This window comes from Phyllostomus discolor, chromosome 6 (genome assembly GCF_004126475.2).
Source record: "Phyllostomus discolor isolate MPI-MPIP mPhyDis1 chromosome 6, mPhyDis1.pri.v3, whole genome shotgun sequence".
NCBI lineage: Eukaryota > Metazoa > Chordata > Mammalia > Chiroptera > Phyllostomidae > Phyllostomus > Phyllostomus discolor.
In genome coordinates this window covers 106,659,121-106,683,187 of record NC_040908.2, presented here as the reverse complement: position 1 = coordinate 106,683,187, position 24,067 = coordinate 106,659,121, and the positions used below count along the sequence as shown (strand labels likewise).

The following is a 24,067-nucleotide window of genomic DNA, read 5'->3' as shown; positions in this document are numbered from 1 at the left end:
GAATAAAACACCAGGAATAAATTTAACAGAGGAAGTAAAAGACCTGAAGACTGAAAGCTATAAAACATTGTTGAAAGAAACTGAAGATGACAAAAAGAAACGGAAAGATAGTTCACACTCATGGACTGGAAGAATTAACATTGTTAAAACATCCACATTACCTAAAGCAATTTATAAAATCAAAATCTCAATCTTTATCAAAATCTCAACGGCACTTTTCAGAGAGATAAAACAAAAAATGCTAAACTTGTATGGAACCAACAAAAGACCCTGAATAGCGAAAGCAATCCTGAGAAAAAAGAACAAAGCCAGATGTGTCATTCTGATAGCAAACTATACTACAATGGTATAGCAATCAAAACAATATGGCACTGGCAGAAAACAGACAAAAAAATCAATGGAATGAAAATGAGATCCAGAAATAAATCCACATGATATGGAGAAATAATTTATGACAAAGGTACCAGGAATATAAAGTGGAGAAAGGGAAGTGTCTTCAATAATTGGTTTTGGAAAAATTGGATGACCACATGCAAAAGAATGAAACTAGAACACTATCCTCTTATGCCATACAGAAAAATTAACTCAAAATGGATTAAAGACTTGAATGTAAGGCCTGAAAACAAAATATACAGAAAAAAATTTAGGTCTCAGCTTCTGGACGTAAGTCTGCAATATTTTTGTGGATTTGATTCCACTAACAAAGGAAACAAAAGCAAAACTCAACAAATGGGACTATACCAAACTTAAAGCGTTCTGCACAGCAAAGGAAAGCATCAACAAAACAAAAAGGCAACCAACCAAATGGGAGAAGGTATTTCCTAATGATACTTTGATAAAGGGTCAATACCCAAGATATTTAGAGAATTTATAAACTCAACGACTACAGAACAACCTGATTAGGAACATCCCCCTGGCCAGGGGTTTACTTGGTTGGGGCATCGTCCTGTAAAACAAAAGGTTGCAGGTTCGATTGCTGGTCAGGGCAAATACAGTAGGCAACTGATCAAAGTTTCTCTCTCCCCCCTCCCACTCTCTCCCTCCTTCGATCCCTTCCTTCTTCCCTCTCTCTTTAAAGTCAATAAAACATATCAAGTGGGTATAAAAAAAGAAAACAGGAAGAAATTGTCAAAAGATCTTAACAGACATTTTTCCTAAGAAGATATACCGATGGCCACCAGGCACAGAAAAGATGTTTAATATCACTTGTTATTAGGAAAATGGTAGAGGGAAGGAAAATGGCATCAGAGCAGGAAGGAGCAGATTCGGTTTCCCTCTGCACAGGGGAGAGAGTCCTGGCCAATCTATGGAGTACAGGAGCAAGCAACCAACACACCTCAGCATATGCGAAAACAGGGGACCAAGGATTGTGGTGGAACCAAAAAACCAGTCAGTGAGAGAAGTGCTGCAACATGGTAGGGTCCCAGGGACCAGCCTGGGGTAGGGGGGCTGCAGCCCCAGGCTCAGCTCCTGCCCATTGCCTGATTTGCCACAGAGTCCTTGGGAGAGAGCTGGGACAACTGCTCCCTCCCCAGCCAAACAGGGTCTGAGTGGCACCAAGAGGAACCCAGTTGCCAGCAAACACACAAGGGCTGTGAGCTCCTTCAGAGTCTGTGGACACTGGCGGGGTTGGGTCACACAATGGGCCCTGACCCCCATGGTCACTGGTCTGGCCGGAGACCAGTTGGGCTGCAGGAGAAGCCAGGCCATGGTGTGGAGCAGCAGGCTTGAATAGGAGGAATTTCTCAAGAGGAAGGAGTGAATAGACAGACACTGTTTGGGGAATTCTCCTACAGCAATCGTTGGCCTCCCTGCCACCCAGCCTGGCAGTGATCCTGAGTTTACACAGAGGGTTGTGCTTGTGTGGAGGGCCCTGCACACCCACATAGCACCGGGAAGGGTGAGGCAGTCTGGCCAAGGGTGCACAGGTACATGTGCGGGAGAGCATCCCCACATCCCAGTCCACAGCAGTAACCCTGGGGAAAGACCTGATTCCCACACCCAGGGCGCAGGGCCCAGGAGCCAAGATAGCTCCCCAGACAGTGCACGCAGCTGACCGAGTGCAGATTCTGAAGGAAGAAAAGCCATACCAATCACCCTTCAGCCTGCCGCAGCCAGCAAGACCAGAAAAACCATTTGGCCACTTTGAAAGCAAGAGACTTTTTAATTTTATTCAATTTTTTAAACAATTCTTAATTTTTAAATTTTTATTATTTTTATTCTCTTTTAATTTCTTTTTCCTCTCTTTCCTGCTTTCTTGTTTTATTCCTTCCTCCTTTTTTTCCTCCAATTTTATCTCTTCATCTGCCTTTTTTATTTTTATTTTTTAAATACCTACAAGTCAGACAAAAACCTGAATCTGTGAAAAGACCAGAGTTGAACCCAAAGAAGGGGAATCACAACAGCTGTGACAGTGAGAAAAATTTCACTCTGCTATTAGAGAACCTGCAGTTATTGCATATTTGTATTATTTTTCTATTATTCTTACTTTTTTTAAATAATATTTTTGTATCCCTCCCCTTTCTGTACAGTATGCTTTACTAGGCTAGTATATTGTATCACCTGACATGTTTCCCCTGATATATCTTCATACTGTATTGTAAATTTATTGTCCTTTAACTGACCTGTGTCCCATTAGCACACTACTCAAGGTTCTGTACTCCCTATTCTTATTACATAGAGCTCATAGATTCTATGATATGGTTGTTGCTCTAATATTACTGTAAATAATTGCTGTTCCATGCAATTGTAAATACTTCACAACACCCCTCCCGGATCTTAGCCCACTTCACAGTTTCCTGAACTCTATTGCTGTAGTAGTTAACGCTAATCTCTCACACAATACACCTATTTACTATCCTTTCCTCTCACCTTACCTCAGAATCTGACCTCCCACAACCTCACTGCTTTCTAGATCCAACTCACAATCCTTCCTTCCACAACAAGAGTCTTATTTTCTTTCTATTCTTTCTAAAAATCAGCTAGCTGGGTGGATGATCATGGTTAACACTATACATAGTCAAAGGATCTCCTATCTCTTCTCTACTTGCTGCTACTTTAAATATCACAGAATACTCTCTTGCTGTCTTAAACCATTTTGCCTCCCCACTCCAACTGACCACAAAAAAGAGTAGGTGGAAGTGGTGAACACCAGGATACCCACTGGAAGAGGAAACCCAACAACAAGGGAACCACTAGCAGATAACAACAGAAGAAGGTGAAGCAGGGAATGGAAACCACACAAACCTCAATCTAGGACCTATCTGGAGATACAACTAAACAGTAGAGATAGGACCCAATACAAACAACTGAATAAGAGCAAGAGAGAATCCTTGAAACCTTATACACATGGAAGAACCAGCTTCAAGACAACCTGCCCTCACCAGCACAACAAAATACAAGAGGTGGTGGACAGAGTGACCCTCATTTAACAAGCTGATGGGAAGGAACCACCAAAGAAAGACTGAACAACAATCAAAACCCAGAAACAAACACAGAGCCAACTTAAATGACAGTCCAAGACCAGTGAGCTTGGGAGATCAAGGAAACTGCACCACTGAAGCTCACAGGTATTCTACCACAGAAATACACAACACAAACCCAGGGAGCCAGAACAGATCAATTTAAGAAGCTGAGGCTAACAAGAAGAGTCTCACAAACAATGGGAAGACAAAAAAACAATCCCCAAATGAAAGGAAAGGAGGAAGCCTCAGAAAGAATGCTAAATTAAATAGAGGCAACTCAACTATCAGATATTGAGTTCAAAGCAATGCTTATCAGGAAGCTCAATGAGCTCACAATGAGCTACCAGAAACTACAATGAGCTCACTGGAAACTATATACACATGAAAAAGAAAATAGAAACTCTCAACAAGGGCCAAGAGGAAGTGAAGAATACAATTTCTGAACTGAAGAACACAGCAGAAGGAATCAAAAGCAGGTCTGATGAAGGAGAAGATCAGATCAGTGAGCTAGAGGACAAAGTAGAAGAAATCACCCAGAAGGAGCAACAAAAGGAAAAGAGGCTCAAATAGAATGAAGAGGGAGTAAGAGAAATGCAAGACAATATGAACTGTACTAATATCCATATAATAGGATACCGGGAGGAGAAGAGGAAGAGCAAGAGATAGAAAACCTATTTGAAAAAGTAATGATGGAAAACTTCCCTAATTTGATGAGAGAAAAAGTCACACAGATCCAGGAAACACAGAGTTCCAATCAAGAGGAACACAAAGAGGGTCACTTCAAGACATATCATAATTAAAATGGCAAAATACCAAGACAAAGAGAGAATCTTAAAAGCAGCAAGGGAGAAACAGGAAGTAACATACAAGGGAGCCTCAATAAGGTTAGCAGCTGACTTCTTAATGGAAACACTCCAAGCCAGAAGGGACTGGCAAGAAATATTCCAAGTAATGAGAACCAGAAGCCTGCAACCAAGGGTACTTTACCCAGCAAGGCTCTCAATCCAGATAGTAGGTCAAATAAGGGGCTTCCCAGACAAAAGAAGTCTAGAAGAATACACATCCACCAAACCAGCTCTGAATGAGATGCTAAAGGGCCTGCTTTAAGGAAAAGAAGGAAAAAAGAGAGAGAGAGGAACACAGGTACGAAAGTGACAATGAATAAGTACCTATCAGTTATAACCTTAAACGTAAATGGATTGAATGTTCCAATCAAAAGATATAAAATAGCCGAATGGATAAGAAAGCATGACCCACATATTTGTTGCCTACAAGAGACCCACCTCAGGACAAAAGATATACACAGGTTAAAAGTGAAGGGCTGGAATCAAATTTTCCAAGCAAATGGACAGGAAAACAAAAAAGCTGCGGCAGTAATACTCATATCAGACAAAATAGACTTCCAAAAAAGGGCCATAAAAAGAGACCCAGAAGGTCACTTCATAATACTCAAGGGAAGAATCCACCAAGAAGACTTAAGCATTGTAAATATATATGCACCCAACATAGGAGCACCCAAATACATAAAGAAAATCTTAGAGGACTTCAAGAAAAATATTGACAGCAACACAATTATAGTAGGGGATTTTAACATCCCACTGTCAAAAATAGACATACCTTCCAAACAAAATATCAATGAAGATATTGGTGGCCCTAGAGGAAATGGACTTAACTGATATATATATATATAGGGCCCTTCATCTCAAAGAACCAAAATACACATTCTTTTCAAACACACACGGAACATTTTCGAAGAGGGACCACATGATAAGACACAACCTAAGCCTCAACAAATTCAAGAAAATTGAAATTATATCAAACATTTTCTCTGACCACAGGGGACTGAAACTAGAAACCAACACCCAGGGAATAAAACCCAAAACACTCAAAAACATGGAAACTGAATAGCACGCTATTAAATAATGAATGGGTCAAGAATGAAATAAAGGAAGAAATCAAAAAGTTTCTGGAAACAAACAAAAATGAACTCACAACAACCCAAAACTTATGGGACACAGCTAAGACAGTCCTGAGACGGAATTTCATAGCAATACAGGCCTACCTAAAAAGATAGAAACATTTCAAACAAACAACGTAACCCTACGTCTACAAGAACTCAAGGAACAACAACAAAGACAGCCCAGAGCAAGCAGAAGGAAGGAAATAACCAAGATTAGAGCAGAATTAAATGACTTAGAGACTAAAAGCACAATTCTAAGGATCAATGAATCCAGGAGCTGGTCTTTTGAAAAGATAAACAAAATTGACAAGGCTTTAAGCAGGCTCATCAAAAAAAAAAAAAAAAGAAAAAAGAAAAAGGATCCAAATAAACACAATCAGAAATGAGAGAGGAGAGATTACAACTGATACCACAGAAATAGGATTGTAAGAAATTATTATGAAGAACTGTATGCGAAGAAATTTGAAAACCTAGGTGATATGGACAAATTTCTAGAAAAATATAATCTTCCAAAACTCAATAAAAAAAAAAAAAAGCAGAAAGCCTGAAAACACCAATAACAGCAGATGAAATTGAAACAGTAATAAAAAAACTCCCGACACACAAAAGTCTGGGTCCGGATGGTTTCACAGGAGAATTCTACAAAGCATTTAAGGAAGAGCTAACCCCTATCTTTCACAGACATTCCTAAAAAATCCAGAATGATGGAAGACTCCCAAACTCTTTTTATGAAGCCACCATCATCCTAATCCAAAAACCAGATAAAGACACAACAAAGAAAGAAAACTTCAGGCCAATATCACCAATGAAGATAGACGCTAAAATCCTTAACAAAATATTGGCAAACTGCATCCAACAATGCATTAGAAAGATCATACACCATGACCAAGTGGGATTCATCCCAGGGATGCAAGGATGGTTTAATACTCGCAAAACAGTAAATTTAATACATCACATTAAAAAAAGCAAAGACAAAAATCACATGATCATATCAATAGATGCCGAAAAAGCATTTGATAAGGTACAGCACCCATTTTTGATAAAAACACTCAGCAAAATAGGAATAGAGGGAGTATTCCTCAATATAATAAAGGCCATATATGAGAGACCTACAGCCAACATCATACTCAATGGGCAAAAACTAAAATTTTTTTCCACTAAGATCAGGAACAAGACAAGGTTGTCCCACTTTCATTCCATATAGTATTGGAAGTTTTAGCCACAGTGATCAGAGAAGAACAGGAAATAAAAGGCATCCAAATTGGAAAGGAGGAAACAAAACTGTCACTGTTTGCAGATGACATGATAGTGTATGTAGAAAATCCAATAGACTCTGCTAAAAAGCTGCTTGACATAATAAATGAATTTGGCAAAACTGAGGGATACAAAATCAATATCCAGAAATCAAAGGCATTTTTGTATACCAACCATGAAATAGCAGAAGCAGAAATCAAGAAAAAAATCCCATTTGATATAGTAAAAAGAAAAATGAAATACCTAGGAATAAATGTAACCAAGGAAGTAAAACACCTGTATGCAGAAAACTACACAACACTGAAGAAAGAAATTAAGGAAGATACAAACAAATAGAAACATACCGTGTTCATGAATTGGAAGAATTAACATCATCAAAATGTCCATACTACCCAAAGCATTTTACAGATTCAATGCAATACCTATTAAAGTACCAATGGCATCTTTCACAGACATAGAACAAACATTTCAAAATTTATATGGAACCATAAACGACCCCGAATAGCTGCTGCAATTTTGAGAAAGAAAAGCAAAGTAGGAGGGATCACAATACCTGATATCAAACTCTATTACAAGGCCACTGTAATCAAAACAGCCTGGTACTGGCATAAAAAGAGACATATGGACCAATGGAACAGAACAGAGAGCCCAGAAATAAGCCCAAGTCTCTACAGCCAATTAATATTTGACAAAACAGGCAGCAACATAAAATGGAGTAAAAACAGTCTTTTCAACAAATGGTGTTGGGAAAACTGGACAGCTACACGTGAAAAAAAAAATGAAACTCGAGCACCAACTTACATCCTACACAAAAATAAATTCAAGGTGGATAACAGATTTAAATTTAAGCCATGACATCATTAAAGTCCTAGAGGAACATAGGCAGGAAAATCTCAGATATTTCACGTAGAAACTTTTTTACTGATACGTCCCCCAGAGCCAGGGACACAAAGGAAAGAATAAACAAATGGGATCTCATCAAAATAAAAAGCTTCTGCACGGCTAAAGAACACAGTATTAAAAAGAGAACCAACTGTATGGGAAAACGTATTTACCAATGATACCTCAGACAAGGGTTTATTCTCCAAAATATATAAAGAACTTACATGACTCCACTCTAAGAAGACAAGCAACCCAATTAAAAAATGGGCAAAGGACTTGAACAGACACTTCTTCAAGGAGGACATACAGAGAACCAGAGACACATGAACGGATGCTCAATATTGCTAGCTATCAGAGAGATGCAAATTAAAACCACTATGAGATACCACTTTACACCAGTCAGAATGGCCATCATAAACAAAGCAACAAACAACAAGTGTTGGAGAGATGCTGGAGAAAAGAGGACCCTAGTGCACTGTTGGTGGGATTGCAGACTAGTACAACCACTCTGGAAAACAGTAGGGAATTTTCTCAAAAAACTAAAAAATGGATCTTCCTTTTGACCCAGCAATTCCACTGCTAGGATTATATCCTAAGAACCCTGAAACACCAATCCAAAAGAACCTATGCACCCCAATGTTCACAGCAGCACAATTTAAAATAGCCAAGTGTTGGCAGCAACCTAGATGCCCATCAGTAAATGAATGGGTCAAAAAAACTATGGTACATTTACAGAATGGAATTCTACGAAACAGAGAGAAAGAAGGAGCTCCTACCCTTTGCAACAGTATGGATGCAACTGGGAAGCATTACGCTAAGCGAAATAAGCCACACGGTGAAAGAGAAATACCATATGGTCTCACCTTTAACAGGAACCTAAAGAACAAAACAAAGAAATAAGCAAAATATAACCAAAGACACTGAAAGAGAGAACAGTCTGACAGTGTTCAGAGGGGAGAGGAGAAGGAATTTCAGGAAAAAAGGGGAAGGTTTTACAGGAACAAGTACAAAGGACACATGGTTAAAAACTAGGGGCAGGTGGAACTGGGAAGGAGGAGGGGAGGGCTGGGTGGGTGGGTTGGGATGGGAGTAAAAGATGGAAAATTGTACCGCAATAATTAAAATTAAAAATATTAAAAAGAAAAAGGAAAATGGTAACAAAACTACAGTGACATGTTACCTCTTACCTCTGAAAGACAAATAAGATATGTTAGGATGTGGGAAAAAAGGGAACCTTGGTATGCTGTTGGCAGAACTGTAAATTTGTGAAGCCACTAAGAAACAAAGTATGAAGGCATCCCCAAAAATTAAAAATATAACTACCCAGCAATTCCACTTCTAGGTATTTATGTAAGGCAAAGAACACTACTTAAAGAGATTATATTACCCCTATGTAATTGCAACATTATTTACAATAGCCAAAATATGGAGACAATCTCTGTCAGTGGATAAAGAAAATGTGATCTATGTATGTATACATACAGGTAAAGATATAGATACACATAATAGAATATTATCCAGTCATAAAAAGAATAAAATCTTGCATTTGCAACAACATGGATGGACACTGAGGGCCTTGTGCTAAATGAAATACATCAGAGACAATACCATATGATCTCACTTGCATGTGGAATTCAAAAACAAAACAAAAAACAAGTTTATAGATGTAGAAAACAGACTGGTGGTTGTCAGAGGCATGGGGTGGGAGGTGTGAAATGGGTGAAGGTGGTCAAAAGTTACAAGCCCTCAGTTACAAAGTAAGTCATGGGAATGTAATGTACAGCATGGTGACTGCAGTTACCTATAGTGTATTGCCTATTTGGAAGTTGCTAAGACAGTCAATCTTAAAAGTCCTCATTATAAAAAAAAAATTTGTGTAACTCCATATGGTGACAGATGTTAACTAAGTGTAGTGATCATTAGGTAATATACACAGATATTGAGTCATTATGATGTATACCTGAAACTAACAATGTTGTATTTCAATTACACCTCAATAATAAAAAAGTAATTTAAAAATAGCAGTTCATATTGCTATTTTTATGTTTCTGTCTGCCGTGGTATGAAAACCATTTTTCTGATTATAAGGATTATTAATTAAATATGTATTACATATTCCCACTTTTCCCAGTAACTCCTTTAAGCAATGTAGCTAACTACTAATCCCAGATAGGCAGAATTTTTCATTTGATTAAATAAAAATTCATTTTGTTTTTTTCCTTCATCTAGCAGCATAGATCAAGTCAAAACAAGCTTGTATATTTTTTTAAAAATGTGAGATCAAAAACTTTCAGCATATGTATTGGATCAATGCCATTTTTAAGCTCTGTTATTTCATGAACTTCAAGAAATAATAGAGTATATTACCAGATTTATAGTGCAGTAATATTCTTCTACCACTTAGAGCTGATAAACATTGGATTAAAAGTTGAGTAACCCAATGTGTACACATATGTATCCTACAAATATACATATGTGTATGTGTATATATATATATTTATCATAAAATCAGTGTTGAGATTAGTGGTAACTGAACCAGGAAAATTTATAAGTAATTTAAATAAAATGTTTTTACTGGGGAATATATTTAAACCATTCATCTTAAAATTCAGAAGCATAGAGGTGTTATAGAGTAAAAAGCATGCTTGAAATTAATTTCTGCAAACTTATCTGAATTGTGCATAATACATTGAAACTATCATAACAATCCACATAAGTAGTATTTCCTTCACTCTCCTTCATGAGCACATTTTACACATTTTACTACTCCTTTTATCGCTTTTTCTCTAAGGAAATTTCTGTACGTTAATTGCTCTGCAAAACAAGGATGTGTCCCAAAGATGTCTACTTCATAATGCTCAGAACATGAACATGTTTGGTAACAGCAAGGAGAAATTAAGGTAGCAGATGGAATTCAGGTTGCTAATCAGGTGATCTCATGCTAGGAAAGTTTACCTGGATTATCAGGGTAGGCACAATCATGCAACCACAAGAGTCCTTAAAAGTGGGAGAGAGGAAAAACAGCATGTGAGATGATGCCATGTGAAGAGGAATCATTCTGACCTGCTGTTGCTGGTTTTGCAGATGGGAGATTGCAGGAGGCCTGTAGAAGTTAGGAAACTATAAGGAAGTGGATTCTCCTCTAAAATTTCAACAAAATGTGGCCCTGCTGATACCTGATTCCAGCCCAGTGACAGCCAGTCAGGTGCTAACTTACAGAACTACAGGACAATAAAATTGTGTTAAGCCCCTAAATTTGTGGTAAATTGTTATAAGAATAGAAAACTTACACATTCTGTACAGTATTAAAAAAGCATACTTTTCTTATAAACAAAAGTGAAAATGTATATACAGAAGTCTTAAAAGCTGCAAAGCATTTTATCATGAAAATACAAAAACATTTTCATTATGTCCTTAGGGGAAAGTTGAGGGAAAAAAAGATTCTAGTGTAAACATACACTGTACTCTACAGTCTGCTATAGTTCTTGATACCTCTTGAATTTCAGAAATGTTCACTGTGAAGGTGATGTATTTTCATGATACATTTGAAACCTTGAGAACTAGACCAGAATTTGAATTGTATGGGGTCAGGATAGTTTTGGGGGTCTATCACTAATGAAAGGGTATTTGAATGGGCTAAACATTGTCCATTGTCAGATTATCTCTTTTAGCTAACTTTCTGCTTTATTAAAATTTATTTATATGTAGTGAGTATACAATATTATATATCAGGTGTACACTCTAATGATTCAATATTTATATACTTTACAATGTAATCACCACATTAATTCTAGGAATCATCTGTCACCATGCCAATTTTTCAGTTATTGACTCCATTCCTGTTCACCATTTGCCCTGTGTCACCACCTCCCTCCCTGCTCCGTCTCTGGAAACCATCAGTTTGATTTCTGCTTCTGAGTCTGTTTTTGTTATTTTTTTTTAGATTCCACATACAAGTGAAACCATGCAGTATTTGTTTTTCTCTGACATTTCAGTTAGTATACCTTCCAGGTCCATTGTGTTATTGCAAATTGCTAAACTTCTTGCTTCTGAGAGAATTTGGAAAAGGATTTAGCCTCAGAATAATAGCTAATATTTACCGAGCATTTACTAAGTTATACTGAGTGGTTTTAATACATCATTTGTTTCTCATAACAATCCTTTGAGAACAGTACTATTATAACTTCCATTCTAAAGAAAACAAGCATAGGGACATTAAATAATCAGTGGGAGGTTGTTCAGTAAACATGATAGCCTTCTGATTTTAAAACAGGCATTCTGACTCTAAAACTCACTTAGTCATTACTCTAGGCAGAACCTGTATTATTTCAGTTCTTTTACACATATGGGACAAGCTTAGAGAAATTAGGTAATTTGTCAAAGACCACAGAGGTATTAGATACTAGGTCAATGATTCAAACAAGGTTGGTTTGATTCCTATGTCAGTGATTTTTCACTACACTCTCCTTTACAATTCTCCAGAAGTGGGCAAGTATACTAAGGAATACCTATGGCCTGTATCTCCAGTAGCTCCACTCGTCTGTAGTTACAATGTCAATGCTTATAAATAGCATGGTGCATACCCTGTTTTAGTAAGAAAGATCCATATGAAGTCATATTAAGATTTAAAAGTCAAGAGTGGTGGTAAATACTGATGTACTTTGGGAAATTTAAGTAATTAACCACATGAATTTCTCTTTATTATTAATGTTGATTTAATAGAATTCCATATTATTTCCTACAGTATTTTTTCATAGTTTGAAGAACCTGTAGGATTTTAGGGTTGGACAGAATTTCTGATAAGATTGTTTAATAAGGTATGGAGTTTTGATCTGTTGAGCTACTTGAAGTTGTTAATCTATTGCAAAACTTTCCTTCTTTATCAGAACTTAACTGTCTTTGTGGATAACCCATATATAACTATTTTACCTTTGTGGAATGGGTTTCATTATCCTTGCCATATGTGATATTTTGGGAATACAAGCTTCTTCAATATTGCTTTTTAATATCTGAAGAATACTGGGAACAACTGTCATTCTTGTTGAATCTCTAAAATAGGCAACACAAAGATAATTGTTTTAAATCTCCCCTCTCATTAAATATATCCAAAAAGCATATATATTGTCACTGTGGATGTCCAGGCAGTTAGACAACTTATGTACACAACTTAAGAGAACCTAGTAACCTTCCAACTGTATAGCTTGGCAACATGATTGTTCATGAGACATGTCTTAGCAAATGCATATTGTAAGTTCCTTTCTTTGCTTAAAATTATACTGTTACATAGTATCTGAAATCAATTATATATGTCTTCATTTTGGAGTAACAAAAGTGAATGCCAAAAGACAAAGAATACTTAATAAGATGTACTCTAACAAAAAAGAATGAGTTTAAACAAAGGCATATAAGATACATGTGTACTCTTAGCTCAGCCTGTCTTGTTTTTTGTTTTTTTCCTAATAGGCACATCATCTTTGCTCCAAGTAGGCACAACAAATACGCTGGTGAATCATTTCCCGGGATCTACGATGCTATGTTTGATATTGAAAATAAAGCAGACCCACGTTCGGCCTGGAGAGAAGTAAAGAAACACATTTCTATTGCAGCCTTTACAATTCAGGCAGCGGCAGGGACACTGACAGAAGTGGTGTATTAAGGTCTCAGCCAAGTGGAGCTATTCATTAGAAGTCTGGAAGTCTGAGGATAAAAATCCATCTTCATATTTTGATTTTAGAGTTCCACCTTGTTCACCTGAAAAGTTTTTTTGGCTCTTTAAAAATGTGTAACTTTATCACCAAAGTGTTAATCTAATAAAATAAAACAAAAAACTCCAGTCATATGTCAGGTTAACTGAAAATTCCCTAAAGTGAAGGATGGCAAGGAACTTGCTCTCAGACATTGCTGGAAGAAGTGTAAAATGGTATAACCACTTTGGAAAGCGGTTTGGTAGATCCTTATACAGTTAAACATATACTTATTCTATGACTTCAAAATTCCACTTCTAAGTATTTGCTAAAGCACAGGTGGCAAACACAAGGTCCATGGGCCGAATCCAGGTCTCCACCATGTTTTAGCTGGCCCAGCACCTTGTTTCTACTCAGCAGCAGCGCCGAGCTCTCACTTAACATAGTTACATTTATACAGTCCTAAAATTACATTCAGCCCTTTGAAGGCAACCATGAAGCTGATGTGGCCCCCAGTGAAAATGAGTTTGACACCCTTGTAAGAGAAGCAAAATACGATCATAAAAAGACTCTTATATGTATGTTCCTAGCACCTTAAAGTGGATGAATGCAAAGGATGAATGGGTAAAATGTGGTATATCCACAATGCAATACTACTTACCAATGCAAATGAAATAACTGCCAATACATGTAACATTATTGGCAGATATTGTTGAGGAAAAGAAGCCAGACACAAATGAATACCTAGCATATCATTCTATTTATATGAAGAAGAGGCAAAGCCAATCCATGGTGTTAGAAATCAGTTGTGTTAGTGATTGCCTGGAGCAAGGGGCAGGGGGGAAATTGGCTGCAAAGAAGCATAAGGACACTTTCTGGGACGATGGGGCATTTCTGTATTGTGATGTGAGTCATGGTTACACAACTGTATACATTTGTTAAACCTCATCAAACTGTAAACTTAAAATGTGTGAAAATTTACCTCAATAAATGTGATGACATCCCTACCACCTCAAAAAAGAGAAAAGAAAGTCTGGCAGGGAAGCCAGTAATAGTACACCTCTAGTGAAATCACTGTGAAGTACAAATCATAAGGAAAAATGAATAATACACATACTTTTAATAACTTTACCTCTAGTGAATAATGTATAAGTATGATAGGTAAAGAAAATATTTGCCACAAATCTTTATAATCTGGCTTCTAAAAATGTATATCAGCATCTGTAAACTTTTATGTAGAGTTTCAGATTTATGGGTAAACTAACAAAAGCTTCAACAACCTTGGATGTTCAATAAGCCAGAGTTGAGAATTAAAAATTTAAAAAGCCATTATAAGCAGGAACACTAAGTAAAATAAGAAGTGACCACACAAAATTTGCAAGAAGAAACTACCCTTGCTACCCTTGCTTACTAATCAACAACACATTTTAAAAAAAAATCCTTACCCAAGGGCATTTTTCCATTGTTGTTAGAGAAGGAGGAAGGGAGAGAGAAACATCAATGTGAGAACATCAGTTAGTTGCCTCCAGTATGTGCCCAGACCAGGGATCAAACCCACAACCTATATATGTGCTCAGATAGGGAATCAAATCCGCAACATTTTTGGTTTATAGGACAAGGCTCCAACCAATAGAGCCACAATGGCCAGGGCACCAACAAAACAATAAAACCCGGAGTATTTAGTTTAGGGACAAACATTTCCTATGTATCTCAAAATTACCAGAGGGTATCTCACTGATTCTCCATGAAAAACATAAGTGGAGAATAACACAATAATGTAACAAATAATGTGATTCTGCAAGAGTAGTTCTGAAAAAAAGAAAGTTAAAAGTGATACATATTAAGAAATTAGATCTCAAAGAAGGAACTAGAAAAAAAGAATAACAACCTCAAGGTTAGCAGAAGGAAGGAAATAATAAAGATCAGAGTGGAAATGAATGCAATAGAGGTCAGAAAAAAATTCAAAGAATCAATGAAACTGAAAGCCAATTTACTGAAAATTTAAAAATGATGAATCTTTATAAGTCCAAGAAAAAAGAAGACTCAAAATTAGAAATGAGAATAAACAACTGGTACTACAGAAACACATAGGACCATAAGAGACTACAGTATTATGAAAAATCATATGCCAACTATTAGATAACCTAGAAGAGATGGATAAATTTCTAGAAACACAACCTAACAATACTGAATCCAAAAGAAATAGAGTATCTGAACAGACTACTAATGGGCAAAGAGATTCAATCAGCAATCTAAAGCTTCCCAACACCGAAAACTCCAGGAGAGATGGTTTGCCGGGAAAGTCTACCAACACTCAGAGTTAAGACCCATCCTTCTCAAACTTTTCCAGAACTTTGAGGAAGAGGGAATTTCAAACTTATTCTTTGAGGGTAGCACTATCCTGATACCAAAGCCAGATAAGGATAAGAAAACCATAAATCAATATCCCTGATGAATAGACAGAATTCTCAACAAAATATTAGCAAACTGAATTCATGAACAAATAAAAAGGGTCACACAGCTCATATTGCTTGCAAATTTGCTGAGCTGAAGAAGATTGATTGTCGCTCTGGGGCTCTGGGAACAAGCTGGAAGACAGACCAGAGTTTTTGAAGCATGGTGATGCTGCCATTGTTGATATGGTTCCTGGAAAGCCCATGTGTGTTGAGAGCTTTTCTGATCATCCTCCTCTGGGCTGCTTTGCTGTTCATGACATGAGACAGACAGTTGCTGTTGGTGTCATCAAAGCAGTGGACAAGAAGGCAGCTGGAGCTGGCAAAGTCACCGGGTCTGCCCAGAAATCTCAGAAGGCTAAATAATATTATCCCCAACACCTGCCACCCCAGTTTTAATCAGTGGTGAAGAATGGTCTCAGAACTGTTTGTCTCAATTGGCCACTTAAGTTTAATAGTAAAGAACTGGTTAATGATTAAATGCATTGTAAAACCTTCAGAAGGAGACTGTGGACCTTTTAGCTTTTTCATGTGTGTGGCAGTTTTTAAGTTATTAGTTTTTAAAATCAGTACTTTTTAATGAAAACAACTTGACTAAAACCTGTCACAGATTTTTGAGACCCATTAAAATGAAGTTTAATAAGAAACCTGTGTGTTCTTTCGGTCAACAGTAACTTTCTTTTATATTATTAAGGTTAAAAGACTTAAGAGTAGCCCATTACCTATTTCTGATGTTATACTTGCTGATGACTCAGAATTGGAAAAATCTGTTGTTTTTTTTTCCTGTGTGGGAACTTTTTTTTTTCACTTTGTCCAAGGGGAGGAATCTACACAGTAAAAGCTGTAGGAGGGGCTCTGGTGCAACACTGAATAGGTTAGGATAACTTTTCATGTGTAAGCTAACTTATAAAGGCCAAATTCTGGTATATTAAGACCACGTGTTTCACATAAAAATTTTGTAGTTAACAACAATATTTAGTAAATTTGTTATGTCAAATTCTAGTTTCCATTTTTACTAAAATGTGAATTCATGTTTACAAATGATGAGCTAATTTAAAGAACTTAAAATGCTGCTTAAATAGTATCGAGCACTGTCCTGCTACAGTTAATTGTATCTAGATTCTAGGAAAAGTAAATGATACTGGAAGTTGGGGGAAAAAAAAGGGTTACACATCAAGACCAAAAGGGACTTATCCCTGCAATGCAAAGATGATTAACATATGCATATCAATAAATGGAAAACATCACCAATAAATGGAAATAAGAGATAAAAATCACGTATTTCAACAGATGCAAAAGAAATCATTTAACAAAATATAACAGCCTTTTATGATGAAAAACCTCAGGAGAGTGCATAAAGAAGAAACATACCTCAACATAAGGACCAAAAACGACAAACCCAAGCTGAGATAATACTCTATGGAGAAAAAATGGAAAGCTTTTTCTCCAAGATATGAGACATGATGAAGATGCCCATTCCCACTACCCTTATTGAATACAGCATTGAAAGTGCTAGCTCCAACAGTTAGTCAAGAGAATGAAATAAAAGGCACACAACTGGTAAGGAAGAAGAAAACCTGTCACCATCGACGATAAGATTTAGTATACAGACAATCCCAGAGGCTGAACCAAAAAACACACCCAAAAAACTGTTGGAAATAATCAGTGATTTCCATAAAGTTACAGGACACAAAATTAACATACAGGAATCAATTACATTTCTACACAGTAAAGAGGAAACATCTTAAAAAGAAATAAACCAATTCTACCCACAATAACATCAAAAACAATAAAATCCTTTACCCAAACAGAAAAACCGATCCTTTCTTCAAATAGAAAAAACAATCCATTCGTCACCCAAATAGAAAAAAACAATCCTAAAATTTGTATGGAACCACAAAAGTCCCCCAAAAGCCAAAGCAATCCTGAGGAGAAAGAACAATGCTAGAGGTATCACACTTTCTGTACTCCAAAGCTACAGCAATAAAAACAGTATGACATTAGCAAGAAAAACAGACACAAATGGAATAGGATAGAGTTCAGAATTAATCCCTGCTTATGTGGTCAACTAATATCTGACAAAGGAGCCAAGAGCATCCAATGGGGAAAGAACAGCCTGGGGAAACTGTCCTGGGAAAACTGGATAAACACAAACAGAACAAAGAAATTAAATCAATGGATCAAAGACTTAAACATAAGACCTGGTATCATAAAACTCCTAGAAAAAAATAAAGGGAAGCAGTTTCTTAACATGTGTATTGGCAATAAATTCTTAAAACAACATAAGCAAAAACCAACAAATGGGACTATGTCAAAATTTAGAACTTTTACACAGGAAAAAGAATAAATAAAAGTTAAAAGGCAACCTACAAAATGGGAGAAAACTGTTTTGTAAACCATATATCCAACAAGGGGTTAATAACAAAATATATATAAAAAACTTACGCAACTCTAACAAAAATATTAATAAACAAGCAGAAGAAATAAATTTTTCCAAAGAAGACATTCAAATGACCAACAGGTACATGAAAAGATACTCAATATTGCTAATCATTAGGGAAATGGACATTAAAACCATGATGAGACATCACCTACCTGTTAGAATGGTGATTATCAAAAATACAAGATACAAGTCCTAGCGAGGATCTGGAGAAAAGAGATTCGTTACACACTGTGGGTGGAATGTAAACCTGTGTGGTGCAGCCATATCAAACATGTGTATGAAGTTTCCCTCAAAATTAAAGACTGAACAACCATATGACCCAGCAATTCCATTTCTGCGTGTTTAGAGAAAATGAAAACACTATTGAAAATATATGTATGCAGTTCTCTGTTCACTGTAGCATTATAGAAGCAACTTGAGTATCCAACCACAGATGAATAAAGAAAGAAAATATAGTCTATATATACCAGAAGAAATAAGGACATTCTGATATTTGCAACAGCACGAATGGACCTTGAGCAGATTATGCTAAGTGAGATATGAGAGAGAGAGAGAGACAGACAGACAGACAGACAGACAAGTGTTGCATGGTAACACTTATATGTAGAATTTTAAAAAGCTAAACCTGTCGAACAGAGACTAAAATGGTGGTTACCAATGAATGGGGGTTGTGGGGCAAGGCAGGTGTTGTTTAAGGATACAAATCTAGAATTATAGCCCTAGAGATACAATATAATGTATAGTACAGTGAATATACATAAAAATACAGTATAATAAACTTACTAGGAGACTAGAACTTAATTATCCCAACTACCAAAAAGAAAGGATAATTACATAATGTGATAAAGATGCTAAGGTCACTACCATAGCAATTCTACTGCAATATACAAATGTATCAAACTAACACGATGTACAGCTTAAATTTACAGTTACATGAGATATATTTTTAAAAAGCCACTACAGAGAGGAATGATAGCTGCTGTATCTGAGTCCTTGGAATCCAACATGATGCCTCCTTAAGTTCTCATTAAGTTTCAATCATACACAAATTCAGAGAGAACAATAAACTCCCATGTAGCCATAACTCAGCTCAAAGAATCATCCCTCAAAACAAACAATCCCAAATGTCTTTTTCCTCTAAGCATTTGTGATCAGTTTACATAGGGTTAAGCATTGTTCCCCTAGCATACCATTTGTTAGTCTACATCATAAGGATATTTAAGAAATTGCAAAGAAATTATTTTACTAGTCAGTGTATTACCTGTTTTATTACTGACTATAAAATTTAAATAAGCCATAAATTCCTATTATAATGCAATTTAAAAATATAAACATGATTAATAAAAGCTAATATAAAAACTAGTAAACAAAAAGCATATGAAATGTAATATACATATACAGTTTAATTCAGTATAACTAAAAACTTACTCTACAGAAAGTTGGAAAGCCAATATATGTGAAGTTGTTTAGTGCCACATTTTAAAAAATATTTTATTGATCATGCTATTACATTTAACCTGATTTTCCCCCTTTGCCCCCTCCCAGCACCCCTCACTCCCTCAAGCAATCCCCACTCCACTGTTCATGCCCCAGGGTCATGCATATAAGTTCTTTGGATACTGTTTCCTATTCTGTACTTGACATCCTCAGGGCTATTCCTTAACTACCTATTTGTATTTTTAAAAAATGTTCTATTATGCTATTACAGTTGTCCCATTTTATTCCCCTTTATTCCCCTCTGCCCTGCACCCTGCCCTCCTCCATCATTCCCTCACCTTAGCTCACAGGTGGCAAACACAAGGCCTGTGGGCCGAATCCAGTCCTGCACCTTGTCTTATCTCGCCCGGCACCTTGTTTCTACCCAGAGGCAGCGCCAAGCTCCTTGCCCCTAGTTAAGGAGTACTTACATTTATAGTCCTAAAATTACATTTGGCCCTCTGAAGGCAACCTCCAGGCTGATGTGTCCCCCAGTGAAAATGAGTTTGACACTCTTGCCTTAATTTATGTCCATGGGTCATACATACAAGTTCTTTGGCTTCTCCATGTCCTATACTATTCTTAACCTTCCCATCTATTTTGTACCTACTATCTATGCTTATTTCCGGTACCCTTTCCCCTATTCTCCCTTCTCCCCCTCCGCACTGATAACTGTCCATGTGACCTCCATTTCTGTGATTCTGTTCCTGTTCTAATTTTTTTAGGATCGGTTGTTGATAGTTGTTTATCATCTTCTTTTCCTTAGATAAGTCCCTTTAACATTTCATATAATAAGGGCTTGGTAATGATGAACTCCTTCAACTTGACCTTATATGGGAAGCACTTTATCTGCCCTTACATTCTAAATGATACCTTTGCTGGACAGAACAATCTTGGATGTAGGTCCTTGCCTTTCATGACTTGGAATAATTCTTTCCATCTCCTTCTTGCCTCTTTAAATTAGCTGATAGTCTTATGGGAACTCCTTTGTAACTGTCTGCTTTTCTCTTGCTACTTTTAAGATTCTCTCCTTCTCTTTAATATTGGGTAATGTAATTATGATGTGCGTTGGTGTGTGCTTCCTTGGGTCCAACTTCTTTGGGACTGAGCTTCCTGGAAGTCTATCTCCTTCGTTTTCAATTCCAAGTGGAATTGTTGTGTACTTGTCGATTGTTACAGCCTTGTTTTATAGTATATTTTGTCTGGCATAAGTATGGCTACCCCAGCTTTTTCTTTTGTTTCATTTCCATGTTCATGTAATATCGTTTTCCATTCCTTTCAGTCTGTGGGTATCTTTTGACCTTAAGTTTCTTATAGGTAGCGTACGTATGGGTCTGGTTTTCTTATCCATTCAGCCAACCTATGTCTTTTGATTGGAGCATTTGATCTATTTGCATTTAAAGTGATTGTGGAAGAGACCAGGAGTGACTGCCTCATATGTCTTCTTCCTCTTTGCAAATGTCCCCTTTGCCACCATAGGGATGTACCAAGTGAGACTGAATGGGGGGAGAGTGGTGACTGGTATATTGGTTACTAGCTGTTGCCCATTTGCTAGAATAGTAACAAAGTTGGAAGAGTATTAAACAACCTCTACACTTGCCCATGGCACCACATCCCCTGGTGGATGTGCAATGGCCATGCCCCTTCCCACAGTGGATGGTCTACAGAATCTACAGAAGCCTGAAATCAAAATTCAGATGTTTGCTTAAGGGCAAAAGAAAGAATGCTTGGGGGGCTGAGAAAACTAACAATTTTTTCAACAGGGCATTTCTTAGCTCCAGGCCTTTTGACACCTAGTCTTTCTCCATGGACTTCTCCCCTATCTGGTTAATTCCTACCTACTTTTTTTTCAGGATTCTTGTATGTATCCCTCTAGAAATCCACCCACAATACCTACCAAATATGCTATCAAACTCTTTACAGTTTTATTTTTAGCATAGTTTTTAATGACCTATTGTATTCCTTGCTGAAAACTTTCTTAGAAGCCGAGGTCTGTGTGTTTGGTCAACTGAGTGCTGCTAGAAGCAAAGACGCCTCAGTGGCAATGGGTACACCTAACATCCACATACTGGTTTCTAATACCATTTTCCAATAAAACAGACCAGAGATCCTTGGAAAAGGGGCTGACTTCAGCCTATTGAAAAACCAGATAGTAAAAAAAAAAAGCAACCCCCCCCCCTCAAAAAAAAAAAATAACCACAAAAACACACCCCTCACAACAAAATGGGTATGGGAAAGGAACACAGGATGCAAATGAAAAGCCACAGTAAACAAAGCAGGAACAATCTGAGACAAAATAAAGTAATACTGAATTATGACTTAAAATGTAAAATACAGTTCATATTGACATAAATGATTAAATAAAACGGGAAGGAGAAATCTCCCAAGCACATAATTTTAAATACTCTGCTCTCAAAAGGTGAATTGTAACTCACCATTCTTTTTTTTAACTCACCTGAGGTGTTTTTATTGCCTTGCCACCTTTTTTAAAGAGACACACATACACACAGACAGACATTGATCAGTTGCCTCTTGTATGCACCCCAATCAGGGTAATCAAACCTGCAATTTAGGCATGTGCCCTGACTAGGGACCAAACCCACAACCTTTTGGCCTATGGGATGACATTCCAACCAACTGAGACACAGCAGCCAAGGCCCCGCTCCTTTTTAGTGTGAGCTGCACATAGTGACTTCCTTCTAAGGAAGGATGGAAAGAGGAGAAAAAGTAACTACAGTTATAAAACTGGTAAATACTACCTTAGCAAAGTAATCAAAGTAAGTTGATAGTATGTATCCTTGATACCGATGAGAGTAACACTTTAGTTTGCTTTCTTAAAACATCCAAGTTTAATCACAAGAAAACAACAGACAAATCCCATTTCAAGGACAGTCTACAAAATACGTAATGCTCTTCAAAACTCTTAGGGTTTTAAAGAAAGGCTGAGAAACTGAAAACCAAGAAGAGCTCAACATGACTAAAACTAATATGGTACTGTAGAATAGAAAAAAGACACCAGGTAAAAACTAAGAAAATCTGAATGAAGTATGGGCTTCAGTTAATAGTATACCAGTATTTGTTCATTAATTCTAACAAATGTATCATACTAATGTTAAGATGTTAATAATAGGGGAAATTGGGTATGAAGTATATGGACACTGCTCTATCTTTACAGTTTTTCTTTAAATTCAAAAACTGTTCTAAAACAGAAAGTTAAAGGAGATTAAGTTGATAAAAGTAAAAAAATGCAAGCCTAATTAGACTTTCATGCTGCTAATGTTTTTCAAACTTTATTGTATGTGACAATAAAACACAAAATACTCTGCCCATTTTTGGCCCCCTCTCCCAGGTTCTCATTCAATAGGTCTCATATTGGGGAAAAAGAATTAGCATTTCTAACAAATTCTGAGATGCTGGTCTAGAAATGGTTATTTTGATAACCACTGACCCAGTGTACAAAAGCAAAAAAGTCAAATGATCCTTTGCCATCTGCCCCTATGTTGACAGTCATCTTTCCTATGCAAGTATCTCTTATGTTCTAGGCACTCTAAATTAATTATTAAGGGCAAAAACCAAGATAAGTTTAATGCTATTTCATTATATGTTTTATCTAACATGTAGATATGAATTCCCATCTATGAGTTACATACAAAATACACATCGCTATCAAAAATGGCAGTGGGGCCTAGCAGTGTGGCTCTGTTGGTGGGAGTGTTGTCCTAGAAACCGAAAGGCTGTTGGGTTCGATGCCTGGTCGGAGCACATACCTAGGCTATGAGTTCGATCTCTCTTTCTCTAAAAGAAAAAAAAAATGTCTGAATTAAAAAAACTAGCAATGGAAACTTTTTTTTATGAACTGATGATTTTGAAATTTACTTGGAGGCTGTTTAGATAAACTAGAGACTCTAAGAGTTGTCAAATAAAAAATGATGAGTTTTTAATCCAGCTATTATTATAGCCAAAACAATCCAGGCAGAAGGACTACCTATCTTATTTTATAGATTTATCTTCTAAAAAATATATGAAACTAAAAAATGTGTTCCTGGTGACCAGTGTTCTTCATGTCATGTACCGATTTTTATGGAAGATTAAGTCACCTGATGGACATAAGCAGCATAGGACAGAGGAGCACAGGACACAAAGCCAGGATGCCCGATTCTGAATTCTCTCTTCCATAACCCCCTTGTTTTGATTTAGGTCAAGTTACGTACTAACCTGTGCCATAAATCAGTTTCCTCTCTGTTATGTAAATGATACAACCTACCTCACAGGGATCAAGTTCATATTCATTGAAGTCCTGAGAATACTAACTGTCCCATAATAAATCCTGCATGTCTTGATATTTACAAAAAAACAACCAACATGGCAAGTACTACATTGACAAATTAATCATAAAGTAAATAAAATATAAAGTATGGAACTGCAAACTGAAATAAGCATTATGAAGGAAT

The 24,067-nt window shown here is 36.7% G+C and overlaps 1 protein-coding gene and 1 long non-coding RNA gene across 3 annotated transcripts in view; one reads left to right on the top strand and one right to left on the bottom strand.

The window, feature by feature from the left end:
* NAALAD2 (N-acetylated alpha-linked acidic dipeptidase 2) overlaps nt 1–13,386 on the top strand; it is a 58,331-nt gene extending 44,945 nt beyond the window's left edge. For both annotated transcript variants that reach the window (XM_036028697.1, XM_028515906.2), the window contains one exon: nt 13,024–13,386. In XM_036028697.1, coding sequence (XP_035884590.1) covers nt 13,024–13,216 — 193 coding nt within the window. In that variant the 3' untranslated portion in view covers nt 13,217–13,386. The remainder of the gene's footprint in view (nt 1–13,023) is intronic.
* Nucleotides 3,254–16,852, bottom strand: LOC118501229. Its single transcript, XR_004903844.1, has 3 exons — nt 16,583–16,852; nt 16,529–16,538; nt 3,254–3,263 (listed from the first exon to the last, which is right to left on the bottom strand). It is a non-coding gene; the product is annotated as an uncharacterized LOC118501229 (long non-coding RNA).
* Between the last annotated feature and the right edge of the window lie 7,215 nt (nt 16,853–24,067).